General features: G+C 41.0%; 2 protein-coding genes across 2 annotated transcripts in view; one reads left to right on the top strand and one right to left on the bottom strand.

Annotated features, from left to right (window-relative positions):
• Positions 1-23,874, top strand: part of UBAC2 (UBA domain containing 2) — an 89,884-nt gene that overhangs the window by 6,510 nt on the left and 59,500 nt on the right. The window contains exons 2-4 of the mRNA XM_072342183.1: positions 1,758-1,885; positions 4,719-4,838; positions 5,373-5,479. Of these exons, the coding sequence (XP_072198284.1) occupies positions 1,758-1,885; positions 4,719-4,838; positions 5,373-5,479 (355 nt within the window). The remainder of the gene's footprint in view (positions 1-1,757; positions 1,886-4,718; positions 4,839-5,372; positions 5,480-23,874) is intronic.
• Positions 6,753-11,591, bottom strand: GPR18 (G protein-coupled receptor 18). The gene is made up of 2 exons (XM_072359632.1): positions 11,496-11,591; positions 6,753-8,064 (listed from the first exon to the last, which is right to left on the bottom strand). The coding sequence occupies exon 2, from the start codon at positions 8,015-8,017 to the stop codon at positions 7,058-7,060; it is 960 nt and encodes a 319-aa protein (XP_072215733.1). The 5' UTR covers positions 8,018-8,064; positions 11,496-11,591; the 3' UTR covers positions 6,753-7,057.

Here is a 23,874-nt window from a genome sequence, read left to right as displayed (position 1 = left end):
AGGTTTACTAGTGGAACACTGGCTTTTCTTTCATCCTTTTTTTAAGCAATAAAGTGAATCAGTTGAAGGAATAATTGAAAAAGGGACAACTAAAGACTATAGGAAACATTATTACTAAAGGAAAAAAAACAGCATGTAGAGAGTAAATAGAAAGGTGGGTAATTTTCCTACATTAAATAACAACCTGAAAAACAGTGATCCAACTTGCCACTCTCCTGATATAATTCCCAAAGAAAGCCTGTCTGTAGTAGTAGAGCCTGAGTTGTTCCAAGTCACTGCCTAATTTCTCCAAAAGGATTGCACTTCGAAGGCATCGATTATTTAAATAGAGTAAGGAAAGCGAGTCTGTAAATGCTGAACTCAGAAGTACAGCCTGGATCTGAAGAAGTGATTATAAGCACAAGGAAATGTTATGACACATATAGGAAGATGTTTCCCCCGCTTGGTGAGAGCAATAGAAGACTGAGAATCTCGGGGTGGTGTGAACTGCAGAAAGACAACAGGGGAAGTTCTCGAAGCCATCAGCTAGCACTTGGATGAGGATCCTGCTTCAATTTTTCAGTAATAACCTATTTTTGATGCTAGTGAGATTGTGCTATGATTAAAATCTTGGCTTTGGGGCCTATTACCATCTTCTTTTTCTAGCGGTTCAGTCTTCTGGTATGTGGCAGATGTTGTTGACTGTATCATTTGTGATGGCTATCTGGATACATGCTAAGTGATCACTGTGTTACACTTCTAATGCAGTTCAGTTCTTCTTCAGCTCCTGTTCCTTACTTCCCTTTAGTAGTTATAAAGCAATCATGTTATTCCTTTTGTTATCTAAGAATAGTGACAGCTGAGCTGCACGTTTTGTGGTAATACCCTACAAAAAAAAGCAGATACCCGTAGATCAGTAGGTTCTGTGCTATAAGTGGGGTGTTGGGAAAGAAGTGAATATGATAAAAATTGCATCTATGAAAAAGGTAAAAGTCATAGAATGGTATTTCAGAGATTTTATACTGGCTTGAATGGCTGTATCAGATGCCTGCTTTTTTGCAACTGCTACACCAAGTGCTTAGAATGAATTGCTGCATATACTTGTGCTGGATGTTCCACTTGATGGATTGTAAGTGTTCATTGTAGGTGTTCCCTGCTGTCTGCATGCCTTCTTTGGAATGTTGTTTTTGAAAGTCCTGCGCTTAAAGGGAAAGAAGTTATGATTTTGCACTTGCAGTTTTATTAATTTCTTTGTGAATAGTTACAGTGTTTGAATAGAAGGAGGATGAATGTCGTGTAAGCGAACTTAAACATTCTTCCTTGAATGGTGGATCCAAACATGGTTAAGAGAACTTTTATTCACTACATTTATTTGTAGCCTTCAGTATAAAGGTTAATGCTGAACACAAAAGAAACAGCTGTTTGAACTCCATTTACACGACTGTTTTGCTAGCAAAAACAAGTAATTCATTGAGTGTTAGGGGAGCTGTGTGGGGGAGCTGATCTCCATAGGTATGGAGAGCTTTGAATAATTGTCACCAAACAATTGATTTCATGAGAGAAAGTGGAAGACAAAATGTCTGATGAATATTTACTCGTCATTAATATCTCCAAAGACTTCCTTGGGTTGGGGTGTTTTTACTATCTGTTTGCAAGGGAAGTTGATCAGATAAAAGTGAGGTGATGCACGATTGCTTTGTAATCACTTGTCTAAATATGACACTTAAATGGAAGAGATTTTTCCTCTAAAGTGTTTTTCTGTTTATTTTCTCTTTAAGATAAAGCACCTTTGTCAAAGAGTCTGTTATTAGTCCCAAGTGCCATCTCGATTCTGTTGACTCTGCTCTTCCAACATTATCAGAAGTTCTTTACGTATAACCTACAAGCTGTAAAAGAGGATTTTCAGGTAAGGATCAGTTAATTTTCTGGGGAAAGAGACTGCAAAGTACTCGCTTCTGTGCATTTTTTCCTTTCTTTTTCTCTTCTGGTTCTTTACTTTTGTTTACTGCTGTAGACCAGCTTGTTCTTAGCTTTTAAGTTACCCCAGTAGATAACAGAGTGTAGCAGGCCATTACCTTCTTTTTGTTTGAAGTGAGATCTGAAACTGTCAACATAAGCCTTTCACTTCTTTCTTTTGTCTGGGAAATGAATGTTTGTGTCATCTTTCCTTGCAGCCTGTAGTTGGGAAGCTTGCTTTGAGTGAAGAGTGACTTACCCCAAATAGCGATGGAGGTATTTTGATATGAATGTCAGTATCCTCTTGTGCTTGGCTTTTTTGAGGCTGGAGAGGACTACAGTGATCAGCTACTCCTGATAACCTGCCATTTATTTTAGTGATGGAGGACATAACTTTCACACTGCAACTTCTGCTATAGTGAATTATGAGAAACTGATTTCTTTTTCTGTTCAAGGGAACTGCTGTTTCTCATCTGCAAGCCTTAAAAATCATTAGACCTAGCTGGTGATTCTGCATGTTGTTGCATTCTGTGATCTTTCTTGTCATGTACAAGAGCTGCATTACTGGGAAATTTTGTGAGTTTGGAGGTTTTTTCTGAAGTTTGCCTTTAGAAGAGTCTTCTTTTTCCATTGCTCTGTGCTGCTTGAAAACTTCAGTAGCTGTGTCTTAGTCAAAGAAACCACCGTTATTGTGTTGTAAGCACAAACATCTGTGAGTACAGAAAGCTGCTTTTATGGCGATGCTTTTGTGAAGTTGTATGGATGATTTTTTTTTTTCTTTCCTGAAATTACTGTTTCATTGATTGGCACAGTAAGCTGCCTAATAATTGTATGTCTCCAAGATCAGGGAGAAAATACCATCTAACTCCTACCTGATGCTAATATTCAAATAAGAGCACTGAAAGAAAGTTTGTCTTAGAATAAATTCATCCGTAGAAATGCGTTTAATGGAATGAGATATTTCCAGTGGCCAAACAGGCTTTTTTGATATTATTGCAGCTGATACAGAGGATAGGAAGTAAAACATGCAGTTTAGGTGTATTTAATTTGGAAGGCAAAACCTGTATTATTGAAAACTAGATCTTTGTTTCCATAAAGGAGACGCTAAAGAGGGATGAAGAAGCTGTGCATAAAATGAAGGTCTTGATTGCTTAAGACGAATGGATTTTTTTTAGGCTAGATGAAATAAAGAGCAATTCAACTGCACTGCATTCATGGTGATGAGAAAGAACAGATCTTTCCCTAGACCTGTAGCTTAAAGAGCCATAACACCTAGCTGTACCAAAGGAAGACCAGATAATCTCTGATTGGAAAAAGAAGACACCCGTGATAGCAATAGTTGAAAGCTTGACACCAGGAGGATGGCTGCTCCAAATTTACTCCACCTGCGGATTTACATCTACAGATGAGAATCAGGGCCCCTGTAGCAGGTTTGTGGCTGAGAGGTCCATCTAGTGAAGCAGCCAAGCTGATGGAATCTAATCATGCAACAACACCGGGAGGAAATGGCAAGTGAAAATAGTAGATGGTTGTGTCTTGAGTAAGGACAGAGGCTCCTGTTCTGGCTTGTTGTCCAGGGAGCTTGTTGTCCAAGTTGTACCACTTGGTAGAGGCTCAGATTTGAGACATAGTGAGAAACTACACTCTCAACAAACTAGTGGGTGACCCAATTTTGGAGTGTGGACAATATGCTGGAATACAGGGCTGCTGTTGAGAAAGACTGTGAAAACTGAAGAAATGGGAACTTTGTAAAGTAGGAAGTCCTTCTTCTGGGACAGAATAACTCCAGGCAGTAAGAGTGAAGACTGGAGAGCAAGTGCTTGGGAAGTAGCACTGTAGAGGAGACCTACAGATCTTGGTGGACAAGAAGTTACGGGAAGAAGCAGTGTGCTCGTGCATCCAAGTACCACTTTCTGGGTTGTGTTAGTGAGAGTGTGGCAGCAGATCCAGGCAAGTGATCCTTCCCTGCTAGCTGACACAGTACTCTGGATGTGGTCTCATAAGTAACCTGTTCTGGGATCATCAGTGCAAGAAACACAGGAACCCACTGGAGTGGGTCCACTAAGAATGACAGAGGGTTGGAGCATATGATGGACAAGGAGAGAACTTGGTGAAAAGCCTTGAGAAAAGAAGGCAGAGAGAAGATACCTTAATCCTGTATGCAAAGTATCTGATAAAAAGCTATAGAGGAGCTGGAGCTGGACTCTTTGTGGGAGTGCACTTTGGTTAGAACGAGAGGTAACAAACACAAGGTGGAACTTGGGAAGTTCTGCCTACATAAAAAGCAATACTTGGTTTATTTTTCTTAACTGTGAGATTGGTCAAGTACTGCAGTAAGCTGCCTAGGGAGGTTGTGGAACTTCCGTTTTTGTGGTTGTTCAAGTCTTGACTGGACATGGTTTCAAGCAGACTGAATTGATTAAACCTACTTTGAGCAGTACGCTGGATTAGATGATCTCTGGAAATCACTTAAAAAATAATTTGCTAGGGTTAGTGTTTCCATTTTTGTTTGTAAATGTGAGCTAGGATTGTGAAAATTGGGGTTGACTTGATTTAAATTGTGGATCTGTTTTAGTAGATAGATAGACTTGATGTTTGAAAACATTCTTTCAACAGTCTCCTTGAAATCTCTATAGTACTCTAGTTCTTTATTTCCCTCGTTTAATGCCGTACTGCCTTCCTGCTGTCTGACTTTAGTCTTATATTCCTTCACTCTGTGCACAAATTCTCTGAAGAATTTCTGTGAGGGCAGAGACTTAATGTAACAATCATTAACCTTCTAGATTTGGAGACTTGTATGTGGGAGAGTGATATGCCTCGATCTGAAAGACACATTCTGCAGCAGTCTGCTCATTTACAACTTTAGAATATTTGAAAGAAGATACGGCAGCAGAAAATTTTCAGTAAGTGCTAGAGTTGCTCTTTTCCTTTTATCAGAAATAAGGTGGTGGAGTCTCCTTCTCTGGAGATATTCAGACCCACCTAGATGCCTACCTGTGTGATGTGGTGTAGGGAGCCTGCTTTGGCAAGGGGGTTGGACTCGATGATCTCTAGAGGTCCCTTCCAACCCCTACAATTCTGTGATTCTGAGAAATTGCTTTCTACACTGTTTTGAATCTTGTAGTCTTGGATTAATTTTGTAGTTTTTATTACTAATATTCCACATAGAAACACACATTTAAGAGTTTTGAAGTGAATTGGGTTTCCATAAGTCAGAATTTAAATTCATCTTGCAATCGGTGGATTATTCTAAGTTTGCATCTGTATCACTTGAAAGTTACTGCACCCACAATTTATTTTGGTAACAAATCAAACTCTTTTTCATTCTTCAGCATCTGAACATTTACATCTGAATTTATGCTGTGCTAAATATTATATTTGTCTTGGCTGAACTTTTAAACAATTACATTAATTCAAACTAAACTTTCTCTTTCTAGTCCTTTTTACTGGGTGCTTGGACACTATCGGCTGTGTTTGATCTTCTCCTTGTAGAAGCTGCCCAGTATGCATTTGGCATCACCATCAACAGCTTGCCTTCTGGTTTGTAAGTAGCTCCTAGCGGATTGGTTCTTCTAGATAGGATTTTAAGGGAATATTTTGTGTAGGTTTGAATTTAAAAGCCTTTCTTCATGTAGCCTTTTAAATTAAGTATAATCCTTTTGAACTCCAGTGTTAAAATGTTTTGTGGTAGAAATATTTTCTAACGCTCATTTCCTAATTGTGATCTGAGGTTAAGGTTCTTCAAATTTATCCATCTGATGATGATTTTCCTTTCTGTTAGCACCAGATCCATTGTCAGCATGACTGAGAAGTGGCTTATAGTGCACAAATTGGCACTGTATTTATTTTTGTTCTGTTCAATAAACCTGTAAACTGAAATCAGGTTGGTGCTGATTTCTTTCTTAAATACCAAAGATGGCTTAACTCTAATTCATATCTTTATGTTCACTTTTAAATGAATATGCAGTTATATGCATTTCATTCTGGTATTTCTTACATGCATGTTTCAAAAAATTGAGCATATTATTTAATTTAGAGTTTGCATTTGAAGTTCTTAAAGTTTTAAGGTATTTAGTGGTTGAGTTTTGCATGACCTGTATTTGATGTTTCTGCCATTAATAACAGGAGTTGTATATGCTATGGTAGAACCATAGAGCTTGCAGAGCCTTTGTGGCTAAGAGGCACGAGCCTCATATAGACTTGAGTTTCCATGTGTCACATGCTCTGAGGTAGTAATAAAAGCTCTTGAGGCAAGACTTGAAATGCTGAGCACCATGCTAAGATTACAGAGTTCTACTTTTTTGGTAAATCTCTTGGAAGTACCAAAAGGCTGGTCTAATAACAAAGATGAAGCATGTGTGAAGTTACAAGAATGCATTCCTTGTGATGTGTAAGTATTCAAAAGGAGCCCTGAAGCTTGAATAACACTTCACTGGTTTTGTGCTGGGATATAGAGCTGCTAGACACACATAAGCTACTGCAGTGTCTAAACAGATATAACATTTTCATCTATATAAAAAGATACTTCATACAAACGTCGAGTGTAATAAGTGTGCATATCACACTCTCAGTGAACTAACAAGCAATTCAGCTACTAAATTTTTTACTGACATTTTTATCTATGTCCTTGTAAGCTGTTAGAACTCTGTGTCGAATAAATATTTAGGTGAAACATTTATACTTTCTCTTTAAGTCATACTCACGTATTGGTTAGGAGAGAATGAAGCTGATTTTAGAAGTGTGGGATATACAGTAGTTTAAGATTGTTTATATTTGCACAGCCTAGCAATTGATGATACCTCGCATCACGGTTTTTCAGTGTTAGTGGTTTATTACACTAATGGTTATTTCTTGTCTGGCAATAGTTACAGTTTGTTAAGGTGACAAAAGTAGTGGGCAGTTTAACACTGATGCTAAGTTTTAGTTCATTTCAGATTTACAACGACTGTTGAGCAAACGTGAAGAGGTGCCATTATCATTGCATGTCTCTTGTAGTTACAGTGCAACAAACACCTATTACTTCTGGGCATAGAACATTTTCCTTTGTAGCCAAAATTCTGGAATCTGGAAGGATAGTCACTTGTTTACATTAGAGAATCCCTCTAATGTTTTTACTCTTTTTTTATATCATTTCACTGTTGATATTATTGAGTGATCTTACACTTGCAGTTCGAAAACTCTTCCTGCGCACACTTCGGAGGTAATTGCGATAAAGGATGACGCTGATGACTCTAGCCTGAAATTGTTTAGAAACAATATAGTACAGTATAACATCCAAGCAGGTACTGAGGTTCATGAGAAAGGTGGTAAAGGCTGCCCACGGATTGTAACTTGTACCTTCATTCAACATCATGAGGGCAAAGCAAATGTGGAAGGGTACAAAGCACACAAGTACTTGAGCAACCAAAGTAACTATGATTCTTATGGATCTCTCCTTGGCCTTGGGCTTCAACTTGGAAGTCTTGCCATGGATAAAATTGTAAATAATGACTAGGTAGCAACCCATCATAATAAGCAAGGGAATCAAAAAGAAAAATATCAGGCGAGAAAAGTTCAACATATTTACTTCCTTTAAATGGATGATATCGAGCATTTTCATGCAGGTGGTGAAATTGAAGGCTTTGTCTGGATCAGAACGTAGAAAGAGCAATGGGGAAGTTGTTGCAAGGGTCATTATCCAGATCCCTGTACAAGCCAGCAGAGCCTTTTTTGTGTTTTTCAGTTCTTTGACATGTTTGGGCTGGACAATAGCCATAAATCTATCTACACTTATGAAAGCAAGCAACCACAGAGCAATGGCTGGATAAAACACAGTGAAAGCACTGATAATCCGACAGAATATATCTCCAAAAGGCCACGTTTCTTTCCCATGGTAGATTATCCGAAAAGGCAAGGAAAGTATAAAAGTTATGTCAAGTAATGCCACGTTCATCATGTATATCGTTATAGTGGTTCTCTTCTTGGTAGTGCAGCTGAAAACCCATAGTGCTGTGGCATTCACTACCAGTCCTACTGTGAATACAAAACCGTAGAAGACCAGTGATGAAATCCTGTATTCTTCAGGGTAGTGGTTCTCAGGCATCGTATCGTAATTGGTTTTAGGAATAGTTGTTGCACTCCATTAAAACCCTGAAAATAAATGATATAGGAAAATTATTCTCCTTCAAGTAAAAATTGTCTTTAAAAAACAAATGAGATTTTTTTGTAGGATGAGGCTTAATAATCAGATTGCATTGTCTGCTGGGAAAAAATGTGCTACTTTTGTTGCATTTTCTGACTATGAATACATACCCTGCCATGAGGAAGTGTGTGCTGTCAGACTGATGAGAAATAGTTTTGATAAACTATATTAATTACATATAAAATTACTTAAGAGGAATGAGAAAGTCAGGATTGCTCAGCTAATTTTGAATGTGTTCCAATAGCTGATAATTAAATAGAAATGGCTCTAATTGAAGTAGGAGACCTATTTTCTAAAGAAAATATTTCTTCAGCTTGTCCCTGTTGACAAGATTAATGACTAGTTATGAAAAGAAAGAAGTGAGCATGGCATGTAGTGACATTTGGACATACTAAGTGACGTATTTACACTGCATTTTAATTGTGTGGAAAACACATAGATCTCAAAAGGATATGGGCATGCATGCTGTTGCTCATAGAATACATTAAAAATCTGTCTTAATAGCTCTGTAGGTTGAATAAAGTCTTTATCCCCAGAGCTTAAGAACGAACCATCCTGTGTTCCTTCTTTCAGCTGGGAGTCTGAAATCTCAAATTTCATCGTGCAGACTCAGCTGATAAGATTGTCCCCCATCTTACTCTGGAGCCACTTAAGGAAGGCAGGTGTTGTCTGATATTTGCAGGGATGTTTTTTGTGAGCCCACCCTTCCCCCTCTTTCCTGTCTCTCTGACTTCACACGAGGTTGCTCCTCTGGTCTTTTACCCAACCCTGTGGCAACTTTCTGAAGAGGAGGAGGAAAGAGTGAGTTAGTTGTTTGATTGATCTTCCTATTTGTGACAAGCATCTGAATAACTCCAGCTGCGTAATTTCACAGAATCACAGAATGATGTGGGTTAAAAGGGACCTCAAAGCCCACCCAGCCCCAACCCTCCTGCCATGGGCAGTGCTGCCCCCCACCAGCTCGGGCTGCCCAGGGCCCATCCAACCTGGCCTTGAGTGCCTCCAGGGATGGGGCACCACAGCTTCTCTGGGCAGCTGTGCCAGCGCCTCACTGCCCTTTAAGTAAAGAATTTCCTCCTAACATCTAACCTGAATCTCTCCACTTTTAGTTTAAAGCCATTCCCCCTTGTCCTGAGGCAGCAGAACCTTCTCAAGAGAAGAGGGATGCAGAATTCCCGTGTGCTTATCCCCCAAAGTGCAGAATGCATTGAAGTAATAATTCTTTAGTTCAGCTTCACTATTTTATGCCATTGTTGTGATGCATACCAGGCACTTTATGCAGTGGTATAGAAACTTCCCTACTGGATTGAAACAGTGTCTATTCTGTGTAGATGGCATATGTGTGACAGAAAATATTGTAGCACATGCTTGTAGCACATCTGAAGTAATATTTATTGTACTGTCCCAGTTTTATTACTGTTGCATAAATTTGTCCTCATGTTGCTTGAAAAGAATCCCACACATTTATATAAGTTCTTTTTGTGTTGCTGGAAATGATTCAGAAACCTCCTTTCAAAACAGTTTTTCAGCAAAGCTCTGTGACTGTGTGCACTCGTGCTAATGTTTAATGTTAAAAATATTCTTACCATTGTGGGATTCAAGTCCTCATAAGCTTTAATTAAATATATATATATATCAGTTTTTTTTCCCTTGTATTTTCTGTTGCTGATAGTTGTTTATGACGTGGTTAATTACTACAGATATCCAGATCCTGAACACTTTGTAAACTGGGTGCTAAGACAGGTAAAAGAATGCAGTTTTTACATATGAATGCTAGTAAGTGACACGAGTTTTGGTTTTGCTCCCCCCTTTGGACTTGTGGTCACTGTAGGCATTTCCAGTCAGGACTTGTTTCTGTAATAACTAGTGTGTTTATGGGAAGAGAGGAAGCTGAATCTGGTTTGAGCTTGTAGCAGGAAAATTGGGGCTGCATGGCCCAAAGTGGTGCCAATTGTTTCAGAGAATGGATGGACTCTAACAGAAAGTGTTCTGTTACTTTTTAATTTAGCTTACTTGCTGAAGTCAGTGTTGCCAATGACGTGTTGAAGTGAATGTCAGCATTGTCGTTATGTATTTATTGGAAATTTACCTCTTAGGACTCCAAAATTTGACAGTTCCATCGTTGAGAATCAGTTCTGTTTGGGGAAAAAAAGGGCTTCTCTGCCTGGATTTCAGGTTGACATCTCACAAGTCAGCCCAAGTAGGTATTCATGTATCTCTGGTTGGACAATTTTGCTTGGGTTGCTGTCTTTCATAGTGGGAGCATTTAATTATTTCTGTTTATAAAAAGTGCTTAAAATCATGGAATCATTTGAGTTGAAAAGGACCCGTAAAGGTCATCTGGTCCACCTCCCCTGCAATGAACAGGGACACGTACAGCTAGATTAGGTTGCTCAGAAGCCCCATCCTTGAATGTTTCCAAGGATGGGGCATCCAGCACCTCTCTGGGCAGCCTGTTCCAGTGCCTCACTACTCTCACTGTAAAAAACTTCTTCCTTGTACCCAATCTAAATCTCCCCTCTTTTAGTCTGAAACTATTTCCCTTGTACTATCACAGCAGACCTTGCTAAAGAGTCTGTCCCTTTCTTTCTTATTACCCTCCTTTGCTGAACAGCCACTCTCAGGTCCCCCCAGAGCCTTCTCCATGCTGAACACTTGCTGAATAGCTCCTGGGATTACTGGTTTCCTGTCTGTGCTAATCTTGAATTATTGACCTGACATCAGTCCATATGTTATGTCAACATGTTTTATACTTTAATTATGACCGAGGTTCTTAGTAACTAACAAGAATTGTAAAGCCTATCTGGATTCCATGAGCATGAACAGAGACTTTTAGGGCAAAACTAAAATGAATTATTTTCCTTTAGAGTTTTACTATGAGTAAATCTCATTTAAAGGATTTTCTGTGTATCTCTCTTCCCAAACACTCATTTCTCCCCGTGCTTTTTTTGTCTTTTTCAATCCCTTTACATTTCCTCACATTTCATCAAAGAGGACATGACCTTCAGTGGGTCATAGAGAGATCAAGCAACAAGGTAGTTTTATGTTCTTCATTTAATGAAAACGAGTACCTTTTTCTTTAGTGGTAACATACTCATTGTTTTAGTTATTATATATTTTTAAATTCACTGTAAAATTCCTGAACAACAATGATAGTGGAACTATTTCTTTATACAAACACATTCATTTTGCTTTGAACAGTATTTAGATAATGCTGCTTATAGTTCAAAGGCATTAAGTGCACTAAAGAATTACATTCCAGTTCGTTAGTCCCAGAATATGCACCTGTCTTCAGCTTCTGAGGAAAGAAGTAAATCTTAACACTACACATATACATCCAGGTTACTTTACTGATGCAAAATAATGGTTTGTGACTTACGTTTTGCTCAGTACAAAGTGTCTGCTGCGGTGCTTGTTTCATAGTCCCTCATCTGTAGAAGCTTCGGACTTCCTCTTTTCTGCTCAGCCTCACTATGCTATAAAATAGCTCTTCACAGCAGGAAACAGTGACGCAATCTAGCTAGTTTTGAGCTTGCTATTGGTCGTACTTAAAAGTGTCTCATCAATATTTTGTACACAGACAAGTTAACTTGCAGGATCTGTGACCTGTAGTTCTCATACCTTATATAATATTTCTAGTGTGGCCAAGCTGGGCAATTATACTATAGATCATTTTAAAATACACTTTGAATTGTTTGTGATAAAGGCCAGGCTGGATGGGGCTTCGAGCAGCCTGGTCTAGAGGGAGGTGTTGGAACTAGATGATCTTAAAGGTCCTTTCCAACCCAAACCATTCTTCGATTCTATTGTAAAGAAGCCTGCTTTGGCTTGATGTTTTTACACAAGGGGAAGGGCAGGAATACACATTTTTGTTGCGAAAAGTTTCTAATAAGCACAGCGCTGAAGTATTCTCTTTAGACTGCAGTCATTTTCATGGAAATCCCCGTTTCATTTAGATTGGCTGGGGTAGTATTCAGCCTGAAAGTGACAGGAGCTCACTGTGTTTGAAGTGAGAAGTTTGATTCTCTGGCAGACATTGCTTGCTTTATATCTGCACTGGCTGTAATTTACTAATGCCACAGCAGTGCCTTGCTGTCTGAAGAATAATAGCTCTCCTGTTTAACAGCTTTGCAGAAAAAGGCTTCGTAAAGAGTGTTTAGCCATTATTGGAATGGAATAAAATCTATCAGCTGTGTCCCAACAGACACCTGTGGTGGGATGGAGATATTCTCAGTAGCTAATAGCTAAAGGGCACAGTCAAAAAAAAAAGAACCAAACTTTAAAAGAGCCATTTGGAGAAGGAGATATTCCAGATTCTCTGCAGAGTGGTCATCAGTGGCAGTTCTCAGACTGTCATTAGGACATCGAAGTAGGCCATAGAGAGCTTGTTACCTCTCTTTGCCTCCATTTTTTCCCCTGCAAATGAAGTGACAAGAGATATGTGCTGAGGGATGGAACAGTGGTATTTCCATCTCCTGACATGCAGTCTAGAATTTGCCAGGACTGCAGATTGGTTCCGGAAGCAACAAAGTCCTACAGCTCAGATGGAGCCAAAATCAGGTTTGTTTGTGGGATCACCCTTTTTCACTGACTGTAAGAGTAATGTCAGCAGGTGACCCCACCTAGCGCTAAAAGTAACTTCTGTGAAGAATATGCTCTGTCCCATGGTCTCGTAATCTATCTCTGTTCATTGGGCTTGTGGTAGTGCATAGATATTTGCGCACATCGGTGACAGATGACCTAACCACAAGGTGGGGTTTGATGTAGTTTCCAGAATGTAGATTGGTGATATCTTTAAACGTTTGGACTTCCCTTTTCAGATGGACTGATACTGAAGTTTTGTAATCATTTCAAAGATCTCTCAGGTGCAACGAGCTATAAATCCTGCTCAGTCCATCCTATAGAAATACCATTAGTTAAGCGCTGCTTAATGCTTTTGGGTTAAAGACTATCTTAAAAAGATGTGTTTCACAACAGAACATGTGAAGAACTAAACAATGTTGAAAACTGAGTGGCTTTATCCTTAGCATAACAACTCTGGAGCATGCTACACAAGGGTGAGTCGCTCGTGCTGTTTTCAGGTTTAGTGAAAGGTCCTTGAAATCCAGCCACACAGATATTGTTGGAAGGTGTAAAAAAAGAGCTTGCAGCTCCTGAAAAAGAATACTCAGGCTTTTCAGCTCCTGTAGACAAGAGCATTTTCTTTTATGGTAACCAATCTACAGTACTCCTGAGGTACTTTCAACCTAAGCTGTGCTATGGGCCTACTTGAATAAGCAAATGGGGAGACACTGTTCCCCAGAGCTAAAGAGAGAGCACAACATTAATTCTGGGTGCATGCTGGGTGTGAACACTTGCGCTAGCTGTGGTTTGGGAGAGGTAGCTGGTCTCTCTGCTGTGCTGCGTTCCCCTGGTGCTGCAGCTTCTGTTGTAGGAAGCACCTGCTGCTCTTTCTGTTTGCCTCTTGTTCTGTACTGTTCTGTCAGCTAGAGATGAGTGTCTCACAGTGGTTTTCCTCGGAAGGGAGTGTTTACTGAAATGAATGCTCGGTTCCATCCAGGGCTGGTGTTTTGTTTTGTTCTGATGTTCAGGGAGAATGCAAGCTTCTGTTAAAGCCACCTTTGACTAGTTCAAAGCCAAGCTACTGTGCTTCATGTCTGAGAGCAAGGCAGGGTGCGTGTGTGGTCTGCTGCCTTGACTTCACTAGCAGCTGGTAAAAGAAGTCAGTCTGATCACTTGCAGTGACTTCAAAGTGCATCACGAAGGGGACTGTCTTTATGCTGTTGTTCTTGCAGGAGGCAGGTAGTGTTTGGTTTTCTTTCTCGGTGGTTTACTCATAATGCAGCAGAGTGCATTTTGCGTGTCTGCTTACCACATCATATAAGCAGAAGTTCTGCACTGAAGGGGCAGAATAATTACCCTCTGCTTTGGCTTGAGCTTGTGTTCTCCGTTTCTTTCTAAACTTGGCATCGTTTGGACTGGTTGGAAAGAATGAACTGAAGCTACTTGCACAGCCAGTGGTACAGGAAGCAGCTGTCCCCATGAGCCAGCCTGTTCACTTACCAGCCTGCTGTTGTGGGTGAGTTCACAAATGCAATTTTGGGTTACAGTTCTCAATCATGATGAAATTGTGCCTCGCTTTTTATATCCGTATTGTGTTGTACCATGGTGAAGGCCATGAATAAGAACAGACCACCAGTTAAAAGTTGTGGTGGCAATAAATGCATAAATTTCGTGCAGGTTTTTTATTTTTTTTCCAGCTTTGGCATGTGCATGTTGCTCAAAGGCTGGGCTCTGGCGTAGCTGTCCCTCTTCTCTTGTGCAACAACATGGAGTAAATATAAACGCTGTGTGCAACAGAGCTGATGGGATGGGAAACAGAGCAGCTGAAGGGGGCTGCAGCACGGCTAGCCATACCTGGTGTGTTCTGCTTGCTGTCATGTATTGCTTTCCTTCTGGGTTTAGCTAAAATTTGGCATTGTTTGAGGAAGGAGTTCCTGGTTTTCCCTTTTGAAAAAAAAATCAATAGCGAAACTGCCATTCTGTATTTCTCCTAAGGCTTTGTTTGTTTCTGTGCAGCCAGGACACATCCCATGTCACTGAATACCTTAACAGTACACAGTGGATCAGATTGACTGTTCTGCTCGGCAGCATCAGCCCTTGAAAGAAGCACTATTTCAAAAATGTATTGGGGTGTATTGACATTTACAACTCTGAGATGTCTGGTAGTGGACTAGAGACAGCAGTTGGTTACACTGCAGCATTCTCACCATCTGTGTAGTTGCATATGGTTGATACCCCATCCCTGGAGACTTCCAAGGTGAGGCTGAGTAAGGCCCTGAGCTACCTGATGAACGTGAATGTCTCTGTTCATTGCAGGGGAGCTGGATGAGTTGGCCTTTAAAGGTCCCTTCCAACTCTAAGGATTGTATGGTATTACCCCATGCCAAATACCAAAACAGCTCCATGCTTGTTGATGAAGTCCATGTTGCCTTTGGCAGATATCTTAAAATGTTATGTCTGCATTCTGCTCTCTACCTTTGTTTCGTTACGTTGAGAAGCAGCTTTTCTTTTGCCAAAAGTACAGATTTCCCATCACAAATATTCTGTGAATATTTAAAATCGATATGAATATTCAGCTTTTAAAAAAATAGGAGTGAAATAGTCAGGGCTATGTTATGCAATGAGGTAGTTGCTCCTGTTAGGAGTTGTCCAGGAGACTATTTTCAAGTATTCCTTCTGAACCGATTATGCAGCGTGTAATGTTTTTACTGTTGAAGTGCTCAGGTGCGTAGGAGTAGTGTTTTGAAACTCAATATGCCTCCCAGGCCTGGAGTTAGTGTTCCAAAAGAAGTTTCTTTGTTGAGAGCTGTTATATACAAGACTTTCAATGTAGTCTGGTGCAGAAAGTAAGGAAAATCATTTTGACTCCTCAGGAGCTCGGACAACCTCTGCTCACTTACCAGCTGGAGGATATATAATGATGAATTAAATAATTAAAAAGGGCTCCATATGCTTTAGCGCTTCAGTGAAGTGCCAGAAATCAGAGTGAGCTGCAGAATTAGAACAAGCAATGTTCTTTAAGTTCAAGGACACCTTTCCCTGTGTGACATGCCTGTGCATGGTGCCCAGCCCTGGCAGGTAGCTTGCTGTCATGAAGTGACAGTCTTCTGTCACTCCTGTGCAATTCCATCCGTGCCACCTGTCTCTGGCACAGATTAATGAATACAGAGATGTTGTTGAGGTTGCAAAGCTTGGTTTGCTGCAGTGGGTGAGGGTGAGCTGATAGGAAAAAAAGAGGTATTTAAGAGAGGTGGGGTTGTTGCTAGCCATATGGACAGGCCAAAGCAGCTCAGGTCCTGCCATGAAGCAGCAGGTCTCTGCAGAGCGGGGTTGCTTGGTGTGTCCTCAGCACTGTTCTTGGAAAGGAGTGGAGGAGGTGAGCGCAAGCATGCTCGGGGCATAGAACAAGCACCTGGGTGCTGGGACAGGTCCAGCTGATGCTGAGAGCTGGCAAAGCAAGACAGCAGAGTTGGCTGCTGGCAAATGGTTTCAGAGAAGTCGCTGTCTTTGCACCTGACATGCAGACGTGCCATTCTGTCTGTCCATTTTTGCTGTTAATGCTATGCAAAAAGTGGTATGCTGCTTAAGTGCATGATGAAGGCTGATTTTTTTAGTCTGAGGAAGAGGAGGCTGAGGGGAGACCTTATCGCGCTCTTCCCGTACCTGAAAGGTTCTTACAGTGAGAGTGGGGCAGGTCTCTTCTCACTAGTGACAAGTGACAGGACAAGGGGAAATGGCCTTAAGATGCGCCAGGGCAAGTTCAGGTTGGATATTAGGAAGAACTTCTTTACAGAAAGGGTGGTTAGGTACTGGAATAGGCTCCCCAGGGAGATGGTTGAATCGCCATCCCTGGATGTGTTTAAGAGCCGTTTGGATGTGGTACTCAGGGATATGATTTAGCAGAGGTTTTTTAGAGATGGGGTACTGGTTAGGCTGCGGTTGGACTTGATGATCTTCAAGGTCTTTTCCAACCTGGGTAATTCTATGATTCTATGATTATTTCTATGCCATTCTTTTTTGCGCTTCAAAATGAACTTCTGCTTTAGGCAAGAAACGAAGGCTCTTAACACCTTTTCCATCATATCCCAAGTCTGTATCTGCCCTGGTAGTGAGCGCTATTCTTTCTTAACAAGTACTCATTAACAGATCTGAGAGAGAGAGAGAGGAGGTGAAACTCCTGAGGTTTATTGCAGCAAGGAGCCTAGCAGAATAAGGCAGGACGTGGGTTTTAAGTTCAATAATGTAAGCACTGAGTTTCTTTGTGAAAGCATTGTATTAGTAAAGATGGCAATAAGAAAGGTGGGTAAAGCAACCTTTTCTGAATGCGTTCATCGTATGCATTTTCATTTTTGTCCCAGAACATGTGGTTAAACAGAAGATCCCGAGTTGTCAAACTGAGGGCTGGCAAAGCAGTCAGGGAACTGGAACATCTATTAAACAGGCTGTGAGAGCTGGAACTGTCCAGCCTGGAGAAGAGGAGGCTCAGGGAGATCTCAGATGTCTATAAACACCTGGAGGGAGGTTGCACAAAGAACAGACACAGTGTGTTCTGTGGTGCCCAGTGCCAGGACAGGAGGCCGTGGGCACAGACTGTATCCCAGGAGGCTCCCCCTGCACACCAGGAGCAGCGCTGCGCTGTGCTGTACCGGAGCACTGGCACAGGCTGCCCAGAGGCTGTGGGCTCTCCTCCCTGCAGCTCTACAGAAGCCGCCCGGCCATGGGCCTGGGCACCCTGCTCTGGGTGCTGCTGCTGGAGCAGGTGGGTCCAGAGCTCCCGGCCAGCCTCAGCCATCCTGTGAGTCTGTGGTTGTTTTCACTTGCCTGTAACCAAGCCCTGAACCTTGTGATGGTGGGGCTCAAACAACACTGCAGAAGAAACAGGGGGAAGTGTAAGGCTGTATTTTGAATTAGGTGCAGTGAAGGAAGGAAGAAAGAGCAATAAAGATGAAGAGATGTGGAATGTTTCTTCTTTCTAATTAGACAGCATGTGTAGGTAATAAAGAAATAAACCAGTTGCCTATAGTGCGTAATATTATCTAATGATGTATTTTATTTCCAAAATGATGGTGTCACAATTTCTTGACTATTTAATACAGTACCTTCTGGTAGTGGTGTTGAATCTGTTTTCTCTTTACTGCCATGCAGTTCATGGCTTGATGCTTATATTGCCTGGTGCTAATATACTAGACAGTTGGAAACAGGGTTTAGCATCCAGTAAGAGGCAGTGTGAAATGCATTTTGACGTACAGCGTGGTGATGATTAATTACTGTGTCAGTGCTGCCATCTAGGGAGCTTAAGCTAGTGTAGCAACAGATCTTTGGCACAGCAGAAAGCAGGTATAAGTAGGTCATTCCTTTATGCACCTCCACTATGTAGTCAGTTATGCAGGAAAACCAATTATAAAGGCTGAAGACCATTTTGACCCTTCTGGGGAAGTGAGTTACTTCATTATTTGTAAGCTTAGAATTTGTGGTCGTGAAATTCTTTTACTGTTCAAAGAGTTGTATTTCTCATCCTGCTACAAGTCACTTTCTTGCATTTCTTCCTTTTAAAGCCAGTCACCCCCAGGTTTTGTTTTATTTTGTTCAATCTGATGAGTCTCTATCAAAATTAGATGCGGTAACAACAACTTTCTTACTGCAGCACGTTGTTATCCTGGAAGACTGAGTGTTTGCATTCTAAACATTTAAATTGTTTTACGAAAAGGAATGATGCTTTCTTTCTTACTAATGGAAATAGGAGGCCTCCATTTTAGCTAAGTAGCTGATTCTTAAAGGTTATTTTCAGTCTACCTGGGGGTAGTTGTAAGCTTTTCTTTCTTTTCTTACTGGCAGCACGGTGTTCTTTATTGGCTTTCTTTTTTTTACCTCTTCTCTTCCTCTTTCGGGAAGCAGCAGCACCTTGTTTGTTCCTGATGTTCAACCCCAGTAAAGGAAGACAGGAAAGTGGAAGTCCCTTTGGAATTCAGAAGGAAATCCTGTAGCTGATTGTAGATGTCTGTGCCAAACAATTCTGAACAAGTGATAATTTTGGCTATTGTTTGTGACTTGGCTTACTGATGGTAGTGCCCCACGTTACTTTGAAAACAGTCTTGTAGTAGTCATTATGCTCTAAAAATACCAGTTGTCTGGTACTGGTACAAGTTCTGCTATGAGCTTGGATTGCTAGAATGTTGCTGTATTAAGGATCTGGTATCCTTTTGTAAAACAGGTAAAATACCCCTCACCATTCCAAAATGAGCTGCTTTCATTCAGATGATGATCTTTGACTCTTCCTTGATTCTCCTCAGATCTGAAGGGCAATTATTTGATTGGGGTATCTAATTATTTGATTGGTGTAGGGGAAGGAAGGGGAGGAAGAACAGGTAATTCGTCAAAGCAGTTGGAGATGTTATTGGTGTTAGGGAATGCTGTGTTGTGAAGACAAGCTTTAGGAGCTGGGCTTGTTCAGCCTGCAGAAAAGAAGGCTGTGGGGTAACCTCACTGCAACCTTTCAGTATCTAAAGGGAGCCTATAAACAGGGGAGTCAATTCCTTGAAAGGGTATAACAACAGGACAAGGGGAAATGGTTTTAAGTTGGATATCTGGGGGAAGTTCTTTACTATGAGAGCGGTGAGGTGCTGGAACAGGCTGCGCAGAGAGGCTGTGGATGCTCCATTCCTGGAAGTGTTCAAGGCCAGATTGGATGGGGCCCTGGGCAACCTGGTCTAGTATTAAATGAGGAGGTTGATGGCCCTGCCTGTGGCAGGGGGTTGGAGATTCATGATCCTTGAGGTCCCTTCTGATCTGAGCCATTCTGTGATTCTGTATTGTATGCTTTTGTAATAATAAAGTGTATATGATTGCTGTCTTAGGGCAGAGAGGGTGACGGAGTAACTTCACGAAGGATGGATGTATGGGTGGATTCTTTAAAAGAACTCCTCTTCATATGCCAAATAAGTTGATTCACTAAGTTCAGTGGTTTTCTGAGAAGGCACAGTTGTATTATTGAGTCTTTAACAAATAAATAGGCATGAGGAAAGACAGTGCATATAGGCGTAGTAAGAAAACTACTGTGGTTGCTCCACTGAGGTATTAAGAAACTAGAATGTGTCTTTTTCAGAATTAATGGACTTTGCAGATCCTGTGTGCAAAGAACAAGAATTTTTCAGTGTGCCTTTATTTTAAAATGTCCTCCTTGCTTTTACTTTATGCTTACTAAATGTACTAGTTGTGTGTAGTCATCGCTTTTGCTTCAGACACCTGGGTCTGTAGTTGGGAAAAGAAAAAAAAAAGAAAAAAAAAAAGATTGTTTGGTGGTCTTAATGGGGAAGTATTTTTGCGAAGAAATCACTTCTTTGCCACAGCTTTTCTATTTTGTTTCTGTTTTGTCATGAACCAGCTAAATAGTTTCCTGCCAGCAGCTTGGGCCTTAGAATATCCAAAGTTGTCTGTGTAAAAAGAAAACATGAGCTAAAGCCAGGGACCAGAACAAAGTGTGAAAGGTCTTAACAACAATAACAACAAAAAAACCCACCAGACAAAACTGACAACAACAAAACCACCCCAAAAATGTGGGAAACACTAATTTTCATGTACTGTGGAACAAGCAAACTGTGTAAGGTGAACATTAAGGACTAGTAAAAAGAGGTTTGAAAAAGTGTCATTTTTTATGTATCTGTTACAGTGTTCTGATTATAATGTGGTAAGTTATGAGAGGAGATTTGATTTCTGGCCTCAAGTTGCACCAGGGTAAGTTTAGGATGGGTATCAGGAAAGACTTCTTTACAGAAAGGGTTGTTAAGCACTGGAATGGGCTCCCCAGGGAGGTGGTTGAATCGCCATCCCTGGATGTGTTTAAAGTCCATTTGGATGTTCCACTCTGGGACATGATTTAGCGGAGGGTTGTTAGTTAGGATAGTATGGTTAGGATGTGGTTGGACTCCATGATCTTTAAGGTCTTTTCTAACCTGAGTGATTCTATATGATTTTCTATATCTAAAAGTCTCACCCAAGAAATAACAAATTATGTTTACTGTGAAAGGTAATCAAGGAGTAGCCAATTGCTGTACTGTTCTACAGAATTACACTCAAAAACTTGAACAGAGGATGTATGCATCATGTCTCGGTAGTTAGCTCCAAGGTATTGCTTCCATGAGAATATGCCATAAGAAGCGATACGAAAGTAGCTTCTGCGCTTGGCAGCATGGTCATCATGAACTGTCCTTTGTGGCTCTGCTCTACCCAAGGATTGGCTGTGGACTAGGTGATATGTTGGCTGTATGGAATCGGGAGAGTGCTGGTGTGTCTGTGCTGGAATGGAAGGCCTGGTAGCGCAGTCCCGGATCAGGTGTCAGAGGCTGGAAGGGAAGTCCATAGTTCTCATTTATTTGTGGTGCCCACCCCGTAGCTCACACAGCTGTCAAACTTACCTGTGCAAATAGTTACCCTGTGCCTCTTTCCACCCTTTTGTTACGATAAACACAGACCAGGTGAACATAAGGGAGAATCAAGTCCCTCTCATTGGAGGACATTTTTACTCAGGCTCCAGTGTATGCATGTCCCTGTGGACTTCTGTAGCTTTAGTGAGCTACTTGGTGGTATGTACGTGGTGCTTTCCTTATCGCTCACTGGATTTGTTAGTTTGTATTGTTTCAAAGACTGTATAGCAATGGGAATTCACACATCTGCACAACTAAGGCCTCTTGTTTTCAGGCATTTTCAGATGTGTAGTCACAGATTTCTATAACTTAATGCAGGGAGCTTACTCTGATAGCTTCGAAAGGAGCAGAGACCTTGGATATTGAGTTTCTTAGTCCATGTGCCAGTTATGCACTTCCCTTCTCCAAAGAAATATGTATATGCAATACATGCCAGTAAGCTCCATTAAAATTATTTCTTCTGAGTGCAGTAGTAATATTGAAAAGGAACTGGAGTCAAGGGACTAGATCAGAAAATGAGAGCTGATGTTTTTATTATCCTGAGAGAACTATGAAGACCTTAATAAATGAAGCAGAAGAGGCTGAACAATGGTTTAAAAAAACAAAAGAACCCCAAACATTAAAAAATAGTTACAGATTCAAAGTGTCACATTATCTGTGTAAGTGAACTTAGCCAACCAGACTCTGACCTGAGAGCTCTGACGTATTTGGCTGATGGAAAGAGCTGTGTTAATTTGAACTGTAAATGTCACTTCCTCGGCTGTGTTCTCCATCCCTCTACCAGAGCCTTCTAAAGGAGTCAGCAAGAATAAACGTGTGGCTTTTCCTCACCTGATGAAGGCGCAGTTTTAATATGTGGGTGAGTTGCTGAAGTACAGGCTGCTGCTTACAGAGCCATGCAGCATGCACTTTCCTATCTACAACTTGCAGTGCAAGTCATCTGATTTCATACAGTCAGTAGTTATAGGGAGATAAAACAGTGTTAAAAAAAAAAAGCCGCACACATTCTTGTAGGAATCATTCTGCTCTGCCTGAAGTTTCTGAATTTTCTCAGTTGTGGATGGATGAATGCCAGGACCAAAGCAAGTAAAGCAATGGGAGCATGTAGCCGGAGGGCAGAGAAAGGACTTTGTCCTTCTGTGACTGTACCACGAGATTCATGTTTGATTGCTGGGGTGCTTGTTGTTAAAGCATTAGTTGTTGTAGCGCCAGTAACCTTTGCCAGAGGAGGGAGACTGATGAGGAAGAATCCTATAGTCTGCCTGACAGGGTTCTGCTCATCTTGTCAATACAAGCCCTGTATTTAAGGGTAATAAGAGACCAAAATACTGTTATCAGCCAAAATCTCTGCCCTGTGCTGAGCTGTGCCATCTGAGATGTTAAGTTTACTTCTGTGTTGCTGATATCGCGCTTCTCAGATGGACACGTGCACTCACACAGAATAGATAGTTGGATAATGCTGTTTCAGAGAAAGGAAGTTGGAGAGGATATTTTGACAAAGAAAGTGTTGCAAATGGTTGAATAAATCTAGAAACAAGGCAGTGCACCTTTGAAAGGTTTTTCCTTTTGTTTGGAAATGACCTTTGAGGTCATCAAGTCCAGCCATCTGCCAGACCTACTGAACACCATCACTAAACGATGTCCCATAGTGCCACATCCCCAGGTCTCTTCAATACTTCCAGGCATAGGGCCTCCATCACTTCTCTGAGCAGCCTGTCCCAAAGCTTGAGGAAATGCAAAGAAACCCACGACACTTGTAATAATATTCAGTCAAATCCAAATCCTACCCTGGCACAGCACATTTCCTTGCGTCCTTTCATTTGTCACCTGAGAAAAGAGATTGACACCCTCCTCACCACAGCTTCCTTTCAGGTAGTTGTAGAGTGCAATAAGGTCTCTCCTCAAGCTCCTTTTCTCCATGCTAGATTACCCCAGTTCCTGCAGCCTCTCCTCACAAGTCACGTCCAGTCCCTTGACCAGCTTCAATACCCTTGCACACTCTGTAGCAACTCAGTATGGTTCTTGTAGTGAGGGGCCCAAAACTGAACACAGCACTCTCGAGCAGTCTCGCCAGTGGTGTGTACAAAGGGACAGTCAGTTCCCTGGTACTTTAGGCTGTCATTTCTGATGCTGGCAAACACAAGCAGAGAGTACTAAGTGGCGTTTGTATCTGCAGGCAGACACTTAGAAAAGTAGGTGTCACCACTTCCACACTTACCTTATTTGTAACTTTAATCAGTCACAAGTGACAAGGATGTTATAATTAGAGCTCTGTGAAGTAAGTGTGATTATTCAAGTTGGAAATATTTTATTTTTTAAGGGGAGAGAAACTGGCCTGCGCTGCAGGAGGTTTAATTGCTGCAGTCAACATTCTGTAAGTAGCTTATGGAGGTAAATGTTACATGAGCCTTTGCCAGCTTAGTTAAATATTGGCAGCTATCTTAACTCTTTCTAAAAATAAATGAGTTGTAGCTGGATTTATGTACTAGATAGTTTTAAACAAAGATAATTAGAAGAACCAATAATTGTTAAAAAGAAACTGTACCACATGTACTGTTCTGAGACTACTTACATCTCTGAATGGCTTAGTACTTGTCTATCAGAAGATAACCAGTGTTTCTGCATGGTCTTTCTCATGGTGCAGACTCTACTGTCGCTGGTAGCAGGCAAGTCTTGAGTGGCGACTTCGCTTTTCAGACTCCCTTGGTTGATATGCTCTATTATTCTTGTCTCGTTAGTAAAGCTACAGACCTAGAACAAATGTGCATAATCTGA

This window comes from Excalfactoria chinensis, chromosome 1, assembly GCF_039878825.1.
Source record: "Excalfactoria chinensis isolate bCotChi1 chromosome 1, bCotChi1.hap2, whole genome shotgun sequence".
Classification (NCBI taxonomy): Eukaryota; Metazoa; Chordata; class Aves; order Galliformes; family Phasianidae; genus Excalfactoria; species Excalfactoria chinensis.
This window is presented reverse-complemented; position numbering and strand designations above follow the sequence as displayed.

What these genes read in the sequence shown, in the direction of transcription:
- GPR18 (XM_072359632.1), bottom strand. Translation starts at nt 8,017, where the DNA reads ATGCCTGAGAACCACTACCCTGAAGAATACAGGATTTCATCACTGGTC.